The 15887-nt window shown below is 54.7% G+C and overlaps 1 protein-coding gene across 4 annotated transcripts in view; it reads left to right on the top strand.

Annotated features, from left to right (window-relative positions):
- The window catches only part of SNX8 (sorting nexin 8), a 40023-nt gene that overhangs the window by 20105 nt on the left and 4031 nt on the right, over positions 1-15887 (top strand). For 2 of the 4 annotated variants that reach the window (XM_057528407.1, XM_057528410.1), the window contains exons 2-8: positions 3656-3852; positions 6220-6337; positions 7927-8048; positions 10497-10577; positions 11501-11661; positions 12298-12430; positions 15762-15830. In XM_057528407.1, the coding sequence (XP_057384390.1) occupies positions 3656-3852; positions 6220-6337; positions 7927-8048; positions 10497-10577; positions 11501-11661; positions 12298-12430; positions 15762-15830 (881 nt within the window). The remainder of the gene's footprint in view (positions 1-3655; positions 3853-6219; positions 6338-7926; positions 8049-10496; positions 10578-11500; positions 11662-12297; positions 12431-15761; positions 15831-15887) is intronic. The other 2 variants (XM_057528408.1, XM_057528409.1) reach the window with 1 other exon arrangement.

Genomic DNA, 15887 nt, shown 5'->3' with positions numbered 1-15887 from the left:
CATGTGGTCTCTTCCTCTTACAAAAACTCCATGAAGGCCCACCCTACTCCACTCTGACCTCATTTTGACATAACTAATTATTGCATCAATAAATGTACCCTGGATTGCCACAAACCTTTAGTCACTTCCCAGTGTTCTGAAAAAGCTGATTCTGACGATTTTGCTAGTGTCCTCGTTGCTTTTGTGGAGGAGAGGATTTTTGGAGGTCCTTACTCTGCCTTTCTTATTGATGTCACCTACCTTTGATACTTAAAGAGTTTATAGAGATATCATTTACGTGCCAGGCAGTTTACTCATTTGAAGCGTATAATACAGTGGTCTTTAGTATATTTACAGTTGCACAACCATCGCCATAGTCAATTTTAGGACATTTTATTGTGCCCCAGGAGAAACCCATTATTCTTCACCAGTCACTCGCCCACCTCCCCCCCATTCCCTCAGGCCCCTGCATTCCCCCACCCTCGCCCCAGCCGCATGCAAGCACTAAACTACTGTCTGTTTCTGTAGGCTTGCCTCTTCTGGATATTTCATGTAGATGGAATCATCCCATATGTGGTCTTTTATGACTGACTGCTTTTCACTTACTATCATGTTTTCAAGGTTCATCCGTGGTGTAGCATGAATCTGTACATGCTGAATAATATTCCACTTTTATGGCTGAATAATACTCCATTGTGTGCATAGACCACTTTTATTTATCCATTCATCAATTGATGGACATTTGGGTTTTTCCTCTCTTTGGCTCTTATGAATCATGCTGCTGTGGACATTTGTATACAGGTCTTTGTGTGGACACACATGTTCATTCCTCCTGAGTGTATACCTAGGAGTGGAGTTGCTGGGTCATAGAGTAATCTATTTCTAACATTCTGAGGAACTGCTAGACCGTTTTTGAAGGCAGCTGCACCATTTACACACCTACCAGCATATGTGAGGGTTTTCCACATCCTCACCAGCACTCAATGTAATCTTTTTTTTTTTTTTTAATTGTAGTCAACATAGGGCATCATCTTAGTGTGGCTGTGATTTTCATTTCCATGACGGTTAGCGATGTTGAGCATTTTTTTTCTGTACTTCCTGGCCATTTGTACATGTTTGGAGAAGTGTCTATGTAAACCCTTTGCCCATTTTTAAATTGGATTGTTTGTCCGTGTTTTTACTGAGCTGTAAGTTCTTTGTATATTCCAGATATAAGTCCTTTATCAGATGTATGATTTGCACATATTTTCTCTGATAAAAATATTCTCCCCCATTACCTTTTTAGCTTTATTGTTTCCTGTTTTTCCACATATTCTGCGACCTAGTTAAGGTTTTGCTTTTCCCCAGAGGTGCTCTGTATTTCCCTCCTGGAAATACAATAAATAACAGTAAATAGTCACTCAGCAAACATTCCTTGAGCCCCCGTTGTGTGCCAGGCTCCCCTCGCCGGGACATACCTGAGAACAGAGCTGAGCGAATCCCTGCCCTTCCGGAGTTTGCGTCCTGGAGCTGTGTCCTGATTCTCAGGGCGCTGTTAAGTGTTATCGTGGGCTGATTCCCATTCTCCCTGGAGTTTGGATATTTATAGATTGTGCCTGGCAATGGTGGACACAGCTGTTTTCTGTGTGGATGAATTAATGAGCTCAGGGACCCTGTCTTACTCATCACCGTGTTCCCTGGAGCTGGTACTTAAGAAACGCTTGTTGGCTCCTTGAGGATTTCTGTGGTCCCCAAGGAGGCTGGGTAAACACAGTTTTAAGGCCCCTTTCCATGTAAAAATATTTTTACATGGAAAGGGGCTGGGGTCTTGGGATGACTTCGGAGAACAGGTACCTTCTAGAGATGTGGCCTCCACACATTTTTAGTCATTAAGGTATTGGGGACTGCCAGGTGGGGACACCCGCCCATATACACACTTCATATACAGACACTTATGTACACACACTCATACATGTGTGTGCGCACATGTACACATACACACTTATACACACTCACATGTCATACTCAAACTCATACACACGTACACACTCATGTATGTATGGACTCGTACACACACAAACCCACATGCAACACCTCTACGCACACTCATACACATGTACACAATTTGTACGTATGCATATTTTAATAATTTGTATGCATGTACTACACTCTGCTACTCTTATGTACATTGTAATATAAATTAAAAAGGAAGAGATAGAAAATACAAGTACAATGAACAAATTAAAAAAAATAAAGAAAATACAAGTACAGTTGTTAACGTCTTCTTCCTGCACTTGGTGGATTGTTGCGACCCTGGGATACATGCCCTCACTTGAGAGCAGCCTGCTTTAGAGCACATGACATTTAGTGGGGTTTTTTTTTTGTTTTTTGTTTTTTTTGATTTATTTTTGGCTGCGTTGGATCTTCATTGCTGTGCGTGGGCTTTCTCTAGTTGCGGTGAGCTGGGGCTACTCTTCGTTGTGGAGCATGGGCTGTAGGCACGTGGGCTTCAGTAGTTGTGGTTCACGGGCTCTAGAGCTCAGGCTAAGTAGTTGTGGCTCACGGGCTTAGTTGCTCCGTGGCATGTGGGATCTTCCTGGACCTGGGCTCGAACCCGTGTGCCCTGCACTGGCAGGCAGATTCTTAACCACTGAGCCACCAGGGAAGCCCGACATTTAGTTTCTGTATGGGGTTTTGAGGCCCTTGGGGGTTCCCAGATACAAGTTAAGCCCTTGTTTATTTTCTTATTCTTTAAGGTCAGTTCAAGGCAGCTATATTTTAAATCCTAAAATGCTGAGTGATTTCACAGATGAAAATAATCTGGTCATTAATTCTGTATTAGAATGTAAACCAGAATCTTGCACTGAAGAATTACTTTAAGAAGTAAATCATAAAAAGTGATACACTGACGTTGTAGAAAATTAAGAAGGTGGAGAAATGTGATCTACCGTTTGTTGTATTTATTTATAACAGTGTTACTTGGAATGAGACCTTTTTCCCCCAAGGGATACCTTAACTTCTTTTTTTAACTGAAAAGAACCTTTTTTTCTTTAAAGTTCTAAACTCTTCTCTGTACTAAAAACCAAACTGACCTTTTAACAGGATTTCTTTGTTTGTTTGTTGGCAGGTTGTTAGATATAAAATCTCTGATTTGTCTTTCCCTGTCCTGTGAATGATACGTGGGTGACTTCTTGTGTCTAAGGAAACTGAAGCTTTAGGGCTTAATGCTTTGGTTTGTGTGAGCAGGAACTCTAACTCAAGCAAGCATGTAGGTTTTTACACATTAGAATGATTGTGGTGGCAGGAACGCAGTGTGCTCTGATTCTGGAAACGCCGGCACATGTAGAAGATCGTATGGCCCGTTTCTCTGTTTTAACCCTTTTCTTGACTCTGGAGAAAAGGAGGACTGTATTTTTGCACGTAACTTGTAAATATTTCACTTCTTTTTCTCTGCCCAAGTTGAAAACTAGACTTGCCCGGTCCTAGACATGTGGGCGTGTTTGCTGATTCACGGTGTGGTGGTTTATGAGAGGAGGACGTGGCCCTGAGTGGACCCCCCAGCCTGAATGAATGAGCGTCACCGGGGCCAGGACGGGGTTTGGCCGGGTGACGTGGCTGGAGTCCACGTGCTGAGCCAGCAGGCGGCGTCCGAGGGGCGGCCTCCCTGCCTGAGCAGCTGCGCTCACCTTGTCTCCAGCAGACTCACCACCAGCGCCCCAGGTCAGCGAGCCGAGGGCCCCGGACTCCAGTCGGATGCAGATGCCGCCGGGGAACCCACTGCTGTTGTCGCTCACGCTGCAGGAGCTGCTGGCCAGGGACGCCGTGCAGGTGGAGCTCATCCCCGAGAAGAAGGGCCTCTTCCTCAAGCACGTGGAGTATGAGGTTTCCAGCCAGGTACCTGCGGCATGCAGTGGGGGGCGGAGGTGGCGGGAGGGGGAGGGCCGCCGGGAAGACCCACAGTGGCGGGCAGGCCCCCCAGCATGCTTGCCTCTGCGGCTGCCCCCCAGCGGCCCTGCCCGCCCTCGCTGTCGGAGCTCTGGGATCCTGCCTCTCAGGACGCTCGGTGGGCTCTGGAGGGCAAGCCTCGGACGGGCCGGCCTGGGGCAGTCCTGCAGTGCTGGGACGTCCCCGAGGGTGAGAGTGTGGACCCCAGAGAATGTGGGCTCCACACCCCGAGTCAAGTGTGCGGGGCTCACCCCCAAAATGGCGCTGCCGTCCCTGTTAGGGGCACCCCTGAAATCAGAGTTCATTGATGCCAGACGCCTGGCCCCGGGGTTGGCCGCGCGCGTAGAACCCTGTGGCATCTGCAGCGTTTTTCTTTTGTCCGTTCGCCTGTTATCTTGGTTCAGTTAGGATACGTTTTGATGGGAGCTTTTATTCTTTATCCTGGGGATTAAGTCATCGGTGAACTCAGAGCACCCGTGTGTGTGTGGCAGGGGGCAGATTCGCAGGGTCAGAGCTGCCCCCGCGCTGAGAGCTGCCCGGGTCACAGGCTCAGGCAGCAGCGCTGCAGGGCTTGGGCTGGGAGAGCATCACGACCGTCATCGCAGGGAGAAAGGCGCGTGTCCAGAACCCGGGAGCAGTTCCCCGTCGCGGACGCTGTTTGCCGTGTTCCATGAGAATCAAGAATCACAGGATTTTTGTTTTGTTGTGTTTTAAAGGCAGGATGACAGAAGTCTGGGAGTAAACTTCACTCTGACGCTGGTCAGTGTCGCTGCCAAGGGGGAGGGCAGAGGTCAGAGAGGGAAGGAGGCCCTCGCGTGTTTCGGGGACAGCGTTGCCGTCTGGCATTGCCGCGGTCTGGCCTCCTCGGCCGCGGTGAGAATGGAGACTCCGGCGCCTCCTCTGGGGCCTCGTCGCCCACGGGCCGGGCGCCCCGCACGTGTGACAAGCTGCTCTTCTGTGAGAGTGGCCTTATCTTCAGTCTCATTCAACTGCCTGCTCCTGAAGTAAATTGATGACCTCGTAACGAACATTTTTAGAAGGAGGCCGTTTTGCCCAGGTCACCTCCTGAAACGTGCGTGGAGGGGTCAGCCCGCTAATGTTAGGACCGCGGGGGTGGCTTCTGGGCCACGCGGCTCCTCAGGCTGTGCCCCCTGCTTGCATGCTTGCTGGAGTTGGAGTGAGTGCAGACGTGGCACGATGCCCGCCAGAGGTGGGCACACGTGGCTTCATACTTGTCCTTCGTTTAGTATATTTAGCTTTTTATAGACTTTGTTTAAAGGGGGGTGTTTTTAGGTTCACAGCAATATTGAGCGGAAGGAACAGATTTCCCATCTTCCCCTCCTCCTACTGTCAACCCCCCCGGCCAGATGGTGCATTTGTTATAGGTGGTGAACCTGTCTAGACAAGTCATTGTCACCCAGGGTCCACAGTTGACATGAGGGGTCACTCCTGTTATTGTACATCCTCTGGGTTTGGTCCACCGCTGTAGAATCACACAGTGTAGCTTCACTGCCCTAAGCGTCCCCTGTGCTCCGCCCCCCTTCACCCCTCCCCCACCTCCACCCAGACACCCCTGATCTTTCACCGTCTCCGTAGCTTTGCCTTTTCCTGAGTGTCGTGTCATCGGAACCACACAGTATGTCACCATCTCAGACTGGCTTTTTCCAGTCAGTGATGTTAATTAGTAACTAGTGTAACATAGTTAATTGTAGCGATCACTGCTCATGCTGGTTCTTGTGAGAGCTCTTACATTCGACCCCAGTGAGGTTGCTCTCTGGACAGGACGTTAATCCTGTGGAACCTGCAGGTTTATCAAGGGCGGGCTCATGGTGGACTCTGTCGGCAGTTTCATCTGAGTTGCGTGTCTGCCGTGTTTCAGTCTTCGTGTTCAGCGTTTGGTCTGCTTTTAGGCCGTTGGGTCTATTTCAGGAGGCGCAGTGCTGCTTGTGTTAGCACGGTTTGAAAGTGTGTGTTGAGGACATACCCTCAAAGGTATTCCCACGTGATACCTAAGGGGGAGGAGGGATGCTGCCGTATAGGTGGAAACTCCTGTAAGGAGGCTCGTCTTGTTCAGAAGATGCAGAATAATAGACGGTTAATTAAATACACAGTTAGAGCTATGCAGTGTTTAAAAAGTTGTATTTCCATCCATCAAGGACATAGAGGATTTCTCCTTCTGGCAAAGGCCTGGTGAGAGAAGGTGAGGAATTTAGTCCTGTTGTTTCCGCAGGTTCTGTTTAGTGGTGGAAGGGGAAGGTAAGGGGAAACTGTGAAGTGTGAGGGTGTCTGCTGAGCTCCGAACCTCTTTTCTTGCAGCGCTTCGGGTCCTGCGTGTATCGGCGGTACAATGACTTCGTGGTCTTCCACGAGACGCTGCTGCAGAAGTTCCCGTACCGCATGGTGCCGGCCCTCCCGCCCAAGAGGATGCTGGGAGGTAAAGCTGGCTTTGCTGGCGGCCGGGGGGCGTAGGCGGGTGGGGTCCCCCCGCCCTGTGCTGAGGTCCTGGCTCCGTGATGGACGCCACTCTCCCCTCGCGGCCCATCTTCCTCTGGCCCTCTGCCCAGCAGGGATGGGACGGTAGCAGGGCTGTGGTGCAGCCCCAGCCCCTGGGGAATATGGGCGCAGCTGTGGCTTAGAGCCCAGGTCTGGTGCGGGACGCTGACATCACCTGGTGCCCTCAGCTGCATGAGCCTCCTGCTTGATAACTGACACGCAGGGAAGTGCCCCGTTCTGCAGGGGAGAAGGAGTGTACCCCAGTTCTCCTTCCCAGAGGGCAGAGGCCAGGCGCCCTGGGGCTCCTGAGTGGGGGACCAGGAGCGCTGTTTGTTTTGCCGGCCCTTGGAGAGCAGTGGGTACCACCATAGTGTAAGGAGTTCTGCGAGAGAACAGAAGTGAATGTCAGCCCAGTGATCTAACCTGCATCTCAAAGGAGGTGAAAACAATAGCAGGTGGCTGTCTCATCTTCATGCTTCACCGGCGATTACCTGGGGCTAGGTGAGGGATCACAGGTGTCTCCGGGCCCCCTGCACTGGCCTGTCTCTCCCAGGGTTCCAGAGCGCGGGAGACAGCTGAGGCCTCCTCTCAGGTCTCATTGACCTTCACCCACAGCCCTTTTCTCAGATTCTAGATGAAACCCCATCCAAAGGCAAGTACCCAATGCTGACCATTGATTTTCTGCCATTTTCCACCGTCCTAAAGTACTTCTGCTCTCACTGGTCGCTGACTAGCTCAGAATCTGATAATGTCGTTTTCTTCTTGCCGTGCCTGAGCACGTGGAACAGATCCTATCACGTGGAAGGGAAGGATGCTGAGGGCAAGAGCTGGAAATACTTCGGGAGTAAGGGGGATTCTCACTGAGATCCCAGCGTCGAGGTCGATTGGGTGTGGGTGGGGCTTAGAACCTGGAAACTGTCATGCAGTGCTTGGTCATGTGACTCAGCCTTAATGAAAACATAGCCTTCAATGGACGGGGTCCTGGTGGCCTTGAGGGGGGGAGATCCTCTTCCAGCTTTTTCTCAATAATTTAAAAATAATACTTTAAAAACCATTTTTATTTGTGGTCAGATTTAAATTCCCTCAGTGCATCATCATACACTTTTACTTTTTTTGCCCTTGGAGTGAGAATACGTAACCCGAACGAAAGCAGTTCGCTGTTGGAGAGTGAGTAATAAGTGACGTGAACTGGAAAACTGGGTCAAATTAATACATGAGTTTAGCAAAGCCCGTTTGTTCATAGAGAGCGGCATCAGAAAGGGGTCACAGTGCGGGGTCCAGTGCCACTGAGCGAAGCCAGCGGGCTGTGTGGTTTTCCTCGGCAGATCCCGGACCCCGTGCGTCCGCAGGCGGCAGGGCGCCGAGCTGGGGGTCTGCTGCGCCTTCTGCAGCCTCTGGTCTGGGTCCCGTGCCCCCCGCTGGCCCTGTGGCTCGGAGAGCTCTCTGTGCGGGAGGCGTTGGGCCCTGAGAGCGAGGTCGCGGGGGCTCGTGCCCCAGGCTCCGTGTGGTCACCCCGTGTTCTGCGTCCAGCTGACAGGGAATTCATCGAGGCCCGGAGGAGAGCACTGAAGCGCTTCATCAACCTGGTGGCCCGGCACCCGCCCTTCTCCGAGGACGTTGTTCTCAAGCTGTTCCTGTCCTTCAGTGGCCCCGTGAGTACCTGCCGCACAGCGGTCTGCGTGCTGGGGCCTGAGGCTCCCCGGGTCTTATTGTCATTCTTTTTTTTTTTTGGCCGTGCCGCACGGCTTGTGGGATCCTAGTTCCCTGACCAGGGATCAAACCCAGGCCCACAGCAGTCCCACTTATTTTCATTCTTAAATTTGCTTTTGTTTCGTGCTCTCCCCTTAGTCTCCTTGTTTGGGTGCCGTGACAGAATCTATTTACATGGGACAAACACAAATAAGATTTATATTCTCCCAAGGTAACAGGTTGAGTACGATTCTAAGAGGCGTCCCGGTTCCGACTTTGCGGGGTTTTGTGTGGAAGGGGTGGCTTTTCAGCGCAGTCTCTGAGGGCTTGAAGCTGATACACAGGAGCCTCTGTGGTTTGGAGGGTTGGCAGACAGGCTAGCGACTCCACATGTGAATGTGCGTTTACTTAAAAAAGAAGGCTGGGGACTTCCCTGGCCGTCCAGTGGCTAAGACTCCGCCCTTCCACTGCAAGGAGCGCAGGTCCCACCCCTGGTCGGGGAACCAGGATCCTGTATGCTGTGCGGCGTGGCCAAAATAAAAAACTAAAACAAGTGGAAGGCTGGGTTGGACTCCGTACTACCGGGAGCGCCCGCTGAGTCTCCCCGGCCGAGCTGCAGGGCGGACGTGTGTCCTGGGAAGGGGGCTCCGTGTGGCCTTGATTCCGGTGAGACGCTGGAGTGGCAGCATCTTCGTCCAGGCTGCCGTCAGGCCGTCCTGGTCCGTCAGGCCGTCCTGGTCCGTCAGGCCGTCCTGGTCCGTCAGGACGCCGAGGCACAGCCCGACGAGGCACTGCCTGGACGGCCCCGTGCGCCCAGGGCTGAGCTCTTTGGAGGCGGAGAGGCTTCCCCGAGGGACCCTCTCCTTGTTGGGGTGGGCGGAGGGGCTCCAGCGAGGACGCCCCACACGGCCTGTGGTGGGACAGACGTGCCCTCGCCGGCCGCGGGAAGGTGCGGGCGCAGAGCCGCAGAGGTGGATCCCACACAAGCCTGGCCGCCTCCTTTACCTCTCTCTCCCTGGAGGCCAGGGGGGCCTCTGACCCCTAGAGACACTGTGGCCTTTCCCTCTGCGATGCCCGGGGCGCCTGTCGGTCTGCCCCTTTTATGGGACCCGTTCCAGACATCCAGGGAATGCACGCTGTGGCCTTCTGCCCTTGCGCTGGGAGGGTGGGTCTTTCGAACCCTGGGGCTGGACAGGCTCCTGTAGAGCTGGGATCTTGACCGCAGCAGAGGGACGCGGTGGGACGAGGGAGCTACGCCCAGCTCGAGGCAGAGGGAGGCTGGTGGGAGGGCGAGCTGCTGCGGAAGCCGGGTGGCGTCAGGCTCCAGCGGCCCCGGCTGCCCTTACACAGATGCCTGTCCCTGGGCCTCCCAGCACCATTTGCTTCTTGGTAAAATGAGGGAATTGGGACAGATGCTCTTCAAGGCATCTCTGAAATGTTACGATTCCTTCACCCACACACAGCTACGCGTTAGGGTCTCTGCCTGTATCTTCCATGGCTCTTTGTGGGGCTCGTCTTAAGGCTCGGCTTTGCCAGGGAGCCTCCCTTCAGAGGGCAGAGCTCAGAGCCAGGGCTCGGGACCCCAAGTGCTGCCCTTTCTCTGCCGTCAGCTCCCCCAGGGCTCTGGGGGCCCTGACCCCATGGGTCTGATCAGAGGAAGGGAGGAGACTTCAGTCCCTGTTTCTGTGCCCCACGTGGGACCTTCCAGGATCTAGTGACTCCGACGTCTGTCCAAGTACTCACGTCCCTGGTCTGGAGGTGGAGTTTCCGTTTTTCTGGAGAGAGAGCTCCACTCCAGAGCTGGAGTTTGCAGTCCTGTCGTGAGGCTGGGCTTTCCTGCCTCTGGAAGACCGACCTCCCCAAGGGTTAAGGCCAATGCGAAAAAAATGGAACAGGAGACAGGAAGAGATTGCAGAATACTTACGTTAAAGCAAACACATGGAGGGCTTCCCTGGTGGCACAGTGGTTACGAATCCGCCTGCCAATGCAGGGGACACGGGTTCAAGCCCTGGCCCGGGAAGATCCCACATGCCGCGGAGCAGCTAAGCCCAAGCGCCACAACTGCTGAGCCTGCGCTCTAGAGCCCGTGAGCCACAACTACTGAGACCACGAGCCACAACTACTGAAGCCCGTGCACCTAGAGCCCGTGCTCCACAACAAGAGAAGCCACTGCAATGAGAAGCCCGTGCACCGCAGCAAAGAGTAACCCCCGCTTGCTGCAACTAGAGAAAGCCCGCGCGCAGCAACGAAGACTCAATGCAGCCCAAAAAAAAAAAAAAAAAAAAGCCAACACTTGGAGACACTCCTCTCTCGAGGAGGGACTGGGCCCTGCTTTGTGGTGGCTCAGTTGGTCTCATGCCTCCGGTTCTGTGGCTGGTTGAGGGTCAAGTGTTTCTCTCTCGCTTTTGCAGGATGTGCAGAACAAGTTAAAGGAATCCGCTCAGTGTGTGGGAGACGAGTTCATGAATTGTAAGCTGGCTGCTCGGGCCAAGGTACTTTTCTGATTTTGATGATCCCTTCCCCCCGAGCAGTAATCATGTGAACAGTTAGTGATGTTTGTTTTGCCTCTACCGTGTGCCAGACATCGTGCTAAGATGGGTCGCATGGTTTTCTCCCTTGACCCTTGTTGCAGTTGATCTGAAACCCAGCGGGTGTCATGCCCATTTTACAGACGAGGAAACAGAGAGAGAGGCTGCCATTTGCAAGGTCCCAAAGGCCTAGGCAGAAGGGCCGAGGTGTGACTGAGCGCTCTCCGACCACAGGGCCCACCGGCCCCTCGTGCCGTGTCCTCAGGCATTTTGTGATTCAGATGGATGGATGCTTGGTCATCAGCTTTTTGGATTTCAGGGGATTGATTGTTGCATTGGTTTATTTTTAAATTTAGTTAATCTGGTCTCTTTCTCAAAAGGATGAAAGTAGCTATTTGGTAGCTTTTTTTTTTTTTATTTCTTCTTAAACTACTTCTCCATACAAAAATACAGATTCTTTTACCTTCATTTTATTTCCTAAGCCTTTTGTTTTCTAAGCATTGTGTAGTTAACATTAGTTAATATAATAGGTAGTTAATATTAAAGCTGGTGAAAAGTTACCCTTCGGGAATAAATGAGGAAATACAGAGGCCTGGCCCTCGTGCAGAGTCAGGACCGCACGTTCATCGTGTCGAGTTTGCAGATCGTATTTTTTGTGGTGTGTGTGTAGTGCTGGTTTCTGTGTCTCTTTTGGACAAGAAGAGGGGTCCAGGGCGGGCGGTGGAGAAAGAAGTGGGCTCCTGGGCTGCGCGCTGCGTGACCTGGCCTGGGGGTCTGGGCTCGTTTACCTGCTCGGTCGATGGAGTTGCTTCCCCTCCTGCTGGTCGTCTTTTCTGGAAGGTTTTCACGTCTGGTGATGCACAGTCTCCTCCCTCCTCCCCCGTCAGGACTTCCTCCCAGCTGACATCCAGACTCAGTTTGCCATCAGCCGGGAGCTGATTCGCAACATCTACAACAGCTTCCACAAGCTTCGCGATAGGGCCGAGCGGATGGTGTCGCGGGCCATCGACAATGCTGCTGACCTTCTCATATTCGGGAAGGAACTGAGGCAGGTGACCCTGGTGGGCTCCGTGGGGTCAGTTTTGTGGGGCGGGGTCTTTAGCCTTTGGTGGCGGGCTTGGAGCAGAAAGTGCGTTTACCGTAACGACTCTCGTTCTGACTCGTTCTACCCCAAAGGGGAAGGAAAGGGCTGGGGAGACGAGATCGCGTTTAGAAGAAAGAAGAGAGATGGAGAGTGTAGGCAGGGCATCGGGGTTCCCAAACGTAGGGGTCTCCCCCCCCCCCCCCCCTTTGTCAGGATCAGACCTGAGAAAAGTTCATCTGATCCGGGAAGGGCCGTGCTGGGCTGGTCACGCTTCCTCTCCTCTGGAGGAGGGGCCGGGCCTCGAGCCAGGACGCTGCCCTCTGCACTGTCCCCAGAGCCGCGTGCCTCCACCCCGCTGTGCACACGTTCCCTCGCGGTCTCTCTGACAGTTGGCTCCAGGTCTCGGTGGATCGAGGCCCTACCGTTCCGACAGACTCCCGGGGCTCCTGCTCTGCGAGTAGCAGGGGTCTTGGTTGGGAGACGTGCGGGGCGGCCACCCTGGGGTGCTGTGCTGGGGGGCAGAGGGGGGCGTCGGGTGGGCTGCCCGCCCAGCTTCCAGGCCTGAGTGTCTCTTCCCCTGTGTGTCTCCTTCTTCCTCAGTGCTTTAGGGTCTGACACGACCCCGCTCCCCTCCTGGGCCACTCTGAACAGTAGCACGTGGGGGTCCCTCAAACAGGCGCTGAAAGGCCTGTCCGTTGAATTCGCGCTGCTCGCTGACAAGGCTGCACAGCAGGTGAGTGGGTCTGCTCTCCGAGGCGCTCGTTCTGGAGAACATTCCGGGCCGTGGTGTGCGGGAGCGGCTCCTTCTTAGATGGACATCACAGCTCCGAGTCTTGGGTGAGTGGGCAGCGGTTCTCAGGTCGGAAGCGCACGTCCCCGTCTGTTCCGGGTGGCTCCCTGGGAGTCCTTTACGCTTTTGAGAGGGTTGCTGCCGACTTGGACAAATTGGGCTCTGGTCTCTGAGATCTGACCTTGCTGAGATTAGAAGGTGTGCTGTGTCCCTGGAGATGTAGTCTCGCACTGCCCGGGGCGCTCCCGTGGTGCCGTCGTAGCCAAGCAGCATTTGGCCGCTTGAAAGCTCAGCAGGACAGCCAAGCTCCCAGCTCCCCCAGAGAATCCCTCCATGTCTCGCCCTAGACACCCAGTTTACCTCAGGAAATGCTTCTGCTCTGTGGGCAGGTGCTGGTTGTGGAAATCTGCAAAGAGTCTTGTAGTCGTTGGGGGTTAATGTGCAGATACAGTGTTTACCATCAGAGGGAAATGTTCATCTGGGTGCTTTTATGCTATAAAACTGTTGCATAATTTTGAGGGTGAGAGTTTGCTTCCTAGTGCTTGGGGAAATGGGCTTTAGGCTGCTGGTAGCTGGTTTTAAATGCATTAAAATGGAGGCCTTGCTGCCCGGCTGAGGCTCAAAGCTCCTTAGTAGTGAGTCACAGAACCACAGCGACGGGTGGGTCTGGGGGGTTTTCAGGCTCCAGGTGGGGCGCTCAGGTGCCAGGACAGCTCTAAGTGGTGAAAAGGGAATCTGACCACGTTCCTGGTGTGGAAAGTGCTGGGTGTTCTTCCCCTGTGGTCCCCGTGCCTGAGTGTGTCTTTCAGACACTGAGTGTGGCCGGTGTCCGCGTCGTGTGGAATTGGCCCGGGGCCCAGCCCATCTCCAGGTGAGAGGAGCCCGCATTTCCATGGCAGGCGGGGTGGGGTTGGGGACCAAGAACACCGTGGTGTCGGAGGACTGGCTGGGTAGAGAGGCGGGCGAGCTCAGGCAGCGTGCTTTGTGCTGGCCTGTGTCTCGTGCTGGGACCTCGCTCGGGCCGCTTTGGTCCCTGGGTATTTTTCTCTGTGATTAGAAACAAGGGAGCTGGCCTAGATCATTAACAGCTTTTTGTTTAACCCTTGGCCCTGTACTCAGAGCTCAGTCTGTAAAACATACAAACGAAGCTGTTCTGTTGCCGGGACTCAAGCCCTGGGCCCACAGCTCCCTCTTGGACAGGTAACCTGGAGGGGGTACACAGAGCAGGGTGGGAACCCCAAGTCGATCATTTCCAGCGTCTTTTCTGATTCAGATTTGGATGCTGCTTCTGCCCTGAAGAGGGGAGAGGGGCGTCAGGCTTCTCATGTGGTGCAGTTTGAAGTTCCTCCTGCCTCCGAGGTTCCTCACAAATGCTGCTTTGCAATGTCACGTCTGCGCGGTGCTGTTTCCTGAATATCCCTCGTTGTTCTTGGTGGTTTCTATGTTGAAGTGAAATCAATACGGTTTTAACACGGAACTGGATCAAATGGCCTGTCAGGACTTTCATCCGTCAGAGCTAGGGTTCCACTTCACTCTTGCTGTGCAAGTGAAGATATCCGAGGGTTAGTTCTAAATTCCGTTTTTACGTATCACGGTTTTATTCTCCCCAGACCCGTCAGGAGACCTGATAACTGTCCCAGCCAGACAAGTGAGACTCCCAGTGGGGCTGTTTCTTTCTTGGTGCCAGGGTGTGTGCTTTCTGCAAAGGCACACGCGCTGGTGGTTTAGGGTCTTGCACAGCATCAGAGCAGAAATGGGACTTGGGAGCAAATGACACACGCAGGGGTCCCCCCTGCTGCACACCCGGGGAGGAACCTCTGTTCTGTGTCCCCTGCCCAGTCAGGAGGGACGGGGCACCTGTGGCCATCTGGTATTTCCCTTTCTGAGCTGAAAAAACCTGCAACATGCCTAGTATTTTCCTGTCCCCTTACTGGCTAGAACCTTGACTGTGGGTGCGGGATTGAATGGCTGGGAACCTCTGGGCTCAGCGGGTCCGAGGGCCTAGGTCCCCCTGAGTTGGTGCCGGAGCCTGGGTGGAAGCCCCCGGCTCCCATTCCAGCGCCTGTGTCCCCATCGGTCGTGGACTTCTCTTCATTTCTTCTGCCTGCACCCTCCCCATACCAAGTCCGATGTGCGGTTTATGGGGTGAGCTTTTCATTCTCTGCCATGGCTGGAGCTCTGCAGGTTGTAGAAGGGGCTTGGTTTCCCGGAGGAGCTGGTGCTGCACTTGGGAGAGGGGCTCAGCAAACACCTGGCAGAGGTGCTCAGCGCACCTGGAAGAGGGACTTGACGCGTGTTGGTGGCTGAGGGATGTGAGGGTGCGAGAGCCCCCCAGCACACGTGGCCGGGACCACAGAGCTAGCATGGGGGGTTTCCTGGAAACCAGCGTAGCCTGACCGTTGCTGTGGCGACCGAGCGAGGGCGCGTGGTGGCCTGCGGGCCCGTGTTTGCCGTTCCTGGAGCAGGAGGTGGAGAGACCGCGCTTCTCCCTCATGCTGCCCTCCCTCGTCTCCAGGCACCGACTCTGGGCCCAGAGCAGCCCAGCCCAGGGCTTTGGCACCGACTCCTCCTGCCCGGGAGCGGCTCCGAGCATCGGTGCCCACTGGCCGTGTGGACGTGGCTCGGCCGTGCGAGCAGCCCTGGGCTACACGCCTCGCGGGTGCGGTGGGTGACTCCGGAAGCGAGCGGGGCTTCACCCCGTCATTATCAGGACACCCGGTCGGCGAACAGCCCCCTCCCACGACACCGCGGGGCTCCCGTGTCAACCTGGGTGCAGAGGCGTGTGCGGGGTCCGGGCCCCCCGCCGCCCCCCACGGCCTGCCCCTCCCCCGCCTGCGTCTCCGCGTCAGCAGAGCACCAGCAGGACTCGGTTCATGCAGCTCGGCTGAGTCTTCAGATTCAGTCCCTCCCCTCGGCCCCTCGCAGGCCGCGCTTCTCTCCCTTTCACTGAAACCGCGACGACTCCCCTTGTCCCTGGTGCATCCCTCCCATTTGCTCCCCCGTTTAAACCCAGCTCCGCTGTCTGCGGCGGCCAGGCTGCTGGGCGGGTAGGGAGGCGAGGTGGGCGCAGGGCACCCGGCCCTCGTTCTTGTCCACCTGCGGGTCCCGAGGCTTCGGCCTCACGTCGGCGGGCTGTCGTGTGGACGGGGCCCCCTGCACAGCTGGCCCGCGGTTCTGGGGGCCGAGCCAGCCCAGGCCTGTGGTGGGTGTGCGCCCCTGGCTCTGGGCCCTGTGTGCTCGGTCGCTGTTGGCCCACCTGCCCCGTGTTTTCCAGGGCAGACAGGAGGAGAATGACGTGGTGGAGAAACTGAACCTCTTCCTGGATTTGCTCCAGTCCTATAAAGTGAGTCTCGGCTGCTGCTTGGTCGGGGACAGAGCTGTTGAGAAGGCTGCTGTGACC

Source organism: Balaenoptera acutorostrata, chromosome 15 (assembly GCF_949987535.1).
Source record: "Balaenoptera acutorostrata chromosome 15, mBalAcu1.1, whole genome shotgun sequence".
Classification (NCBI taxonomy): domain Eukaryota; kingdom Metazoa; phylum Chordata; class Mammalia; order Artiodactyla; family Balaenopteridae; genus Balaenoptera; species Balaenoptera acutorostrata.
This window is presented reverse-complemented; position numbering and strand designations above follow the sequence as displayed.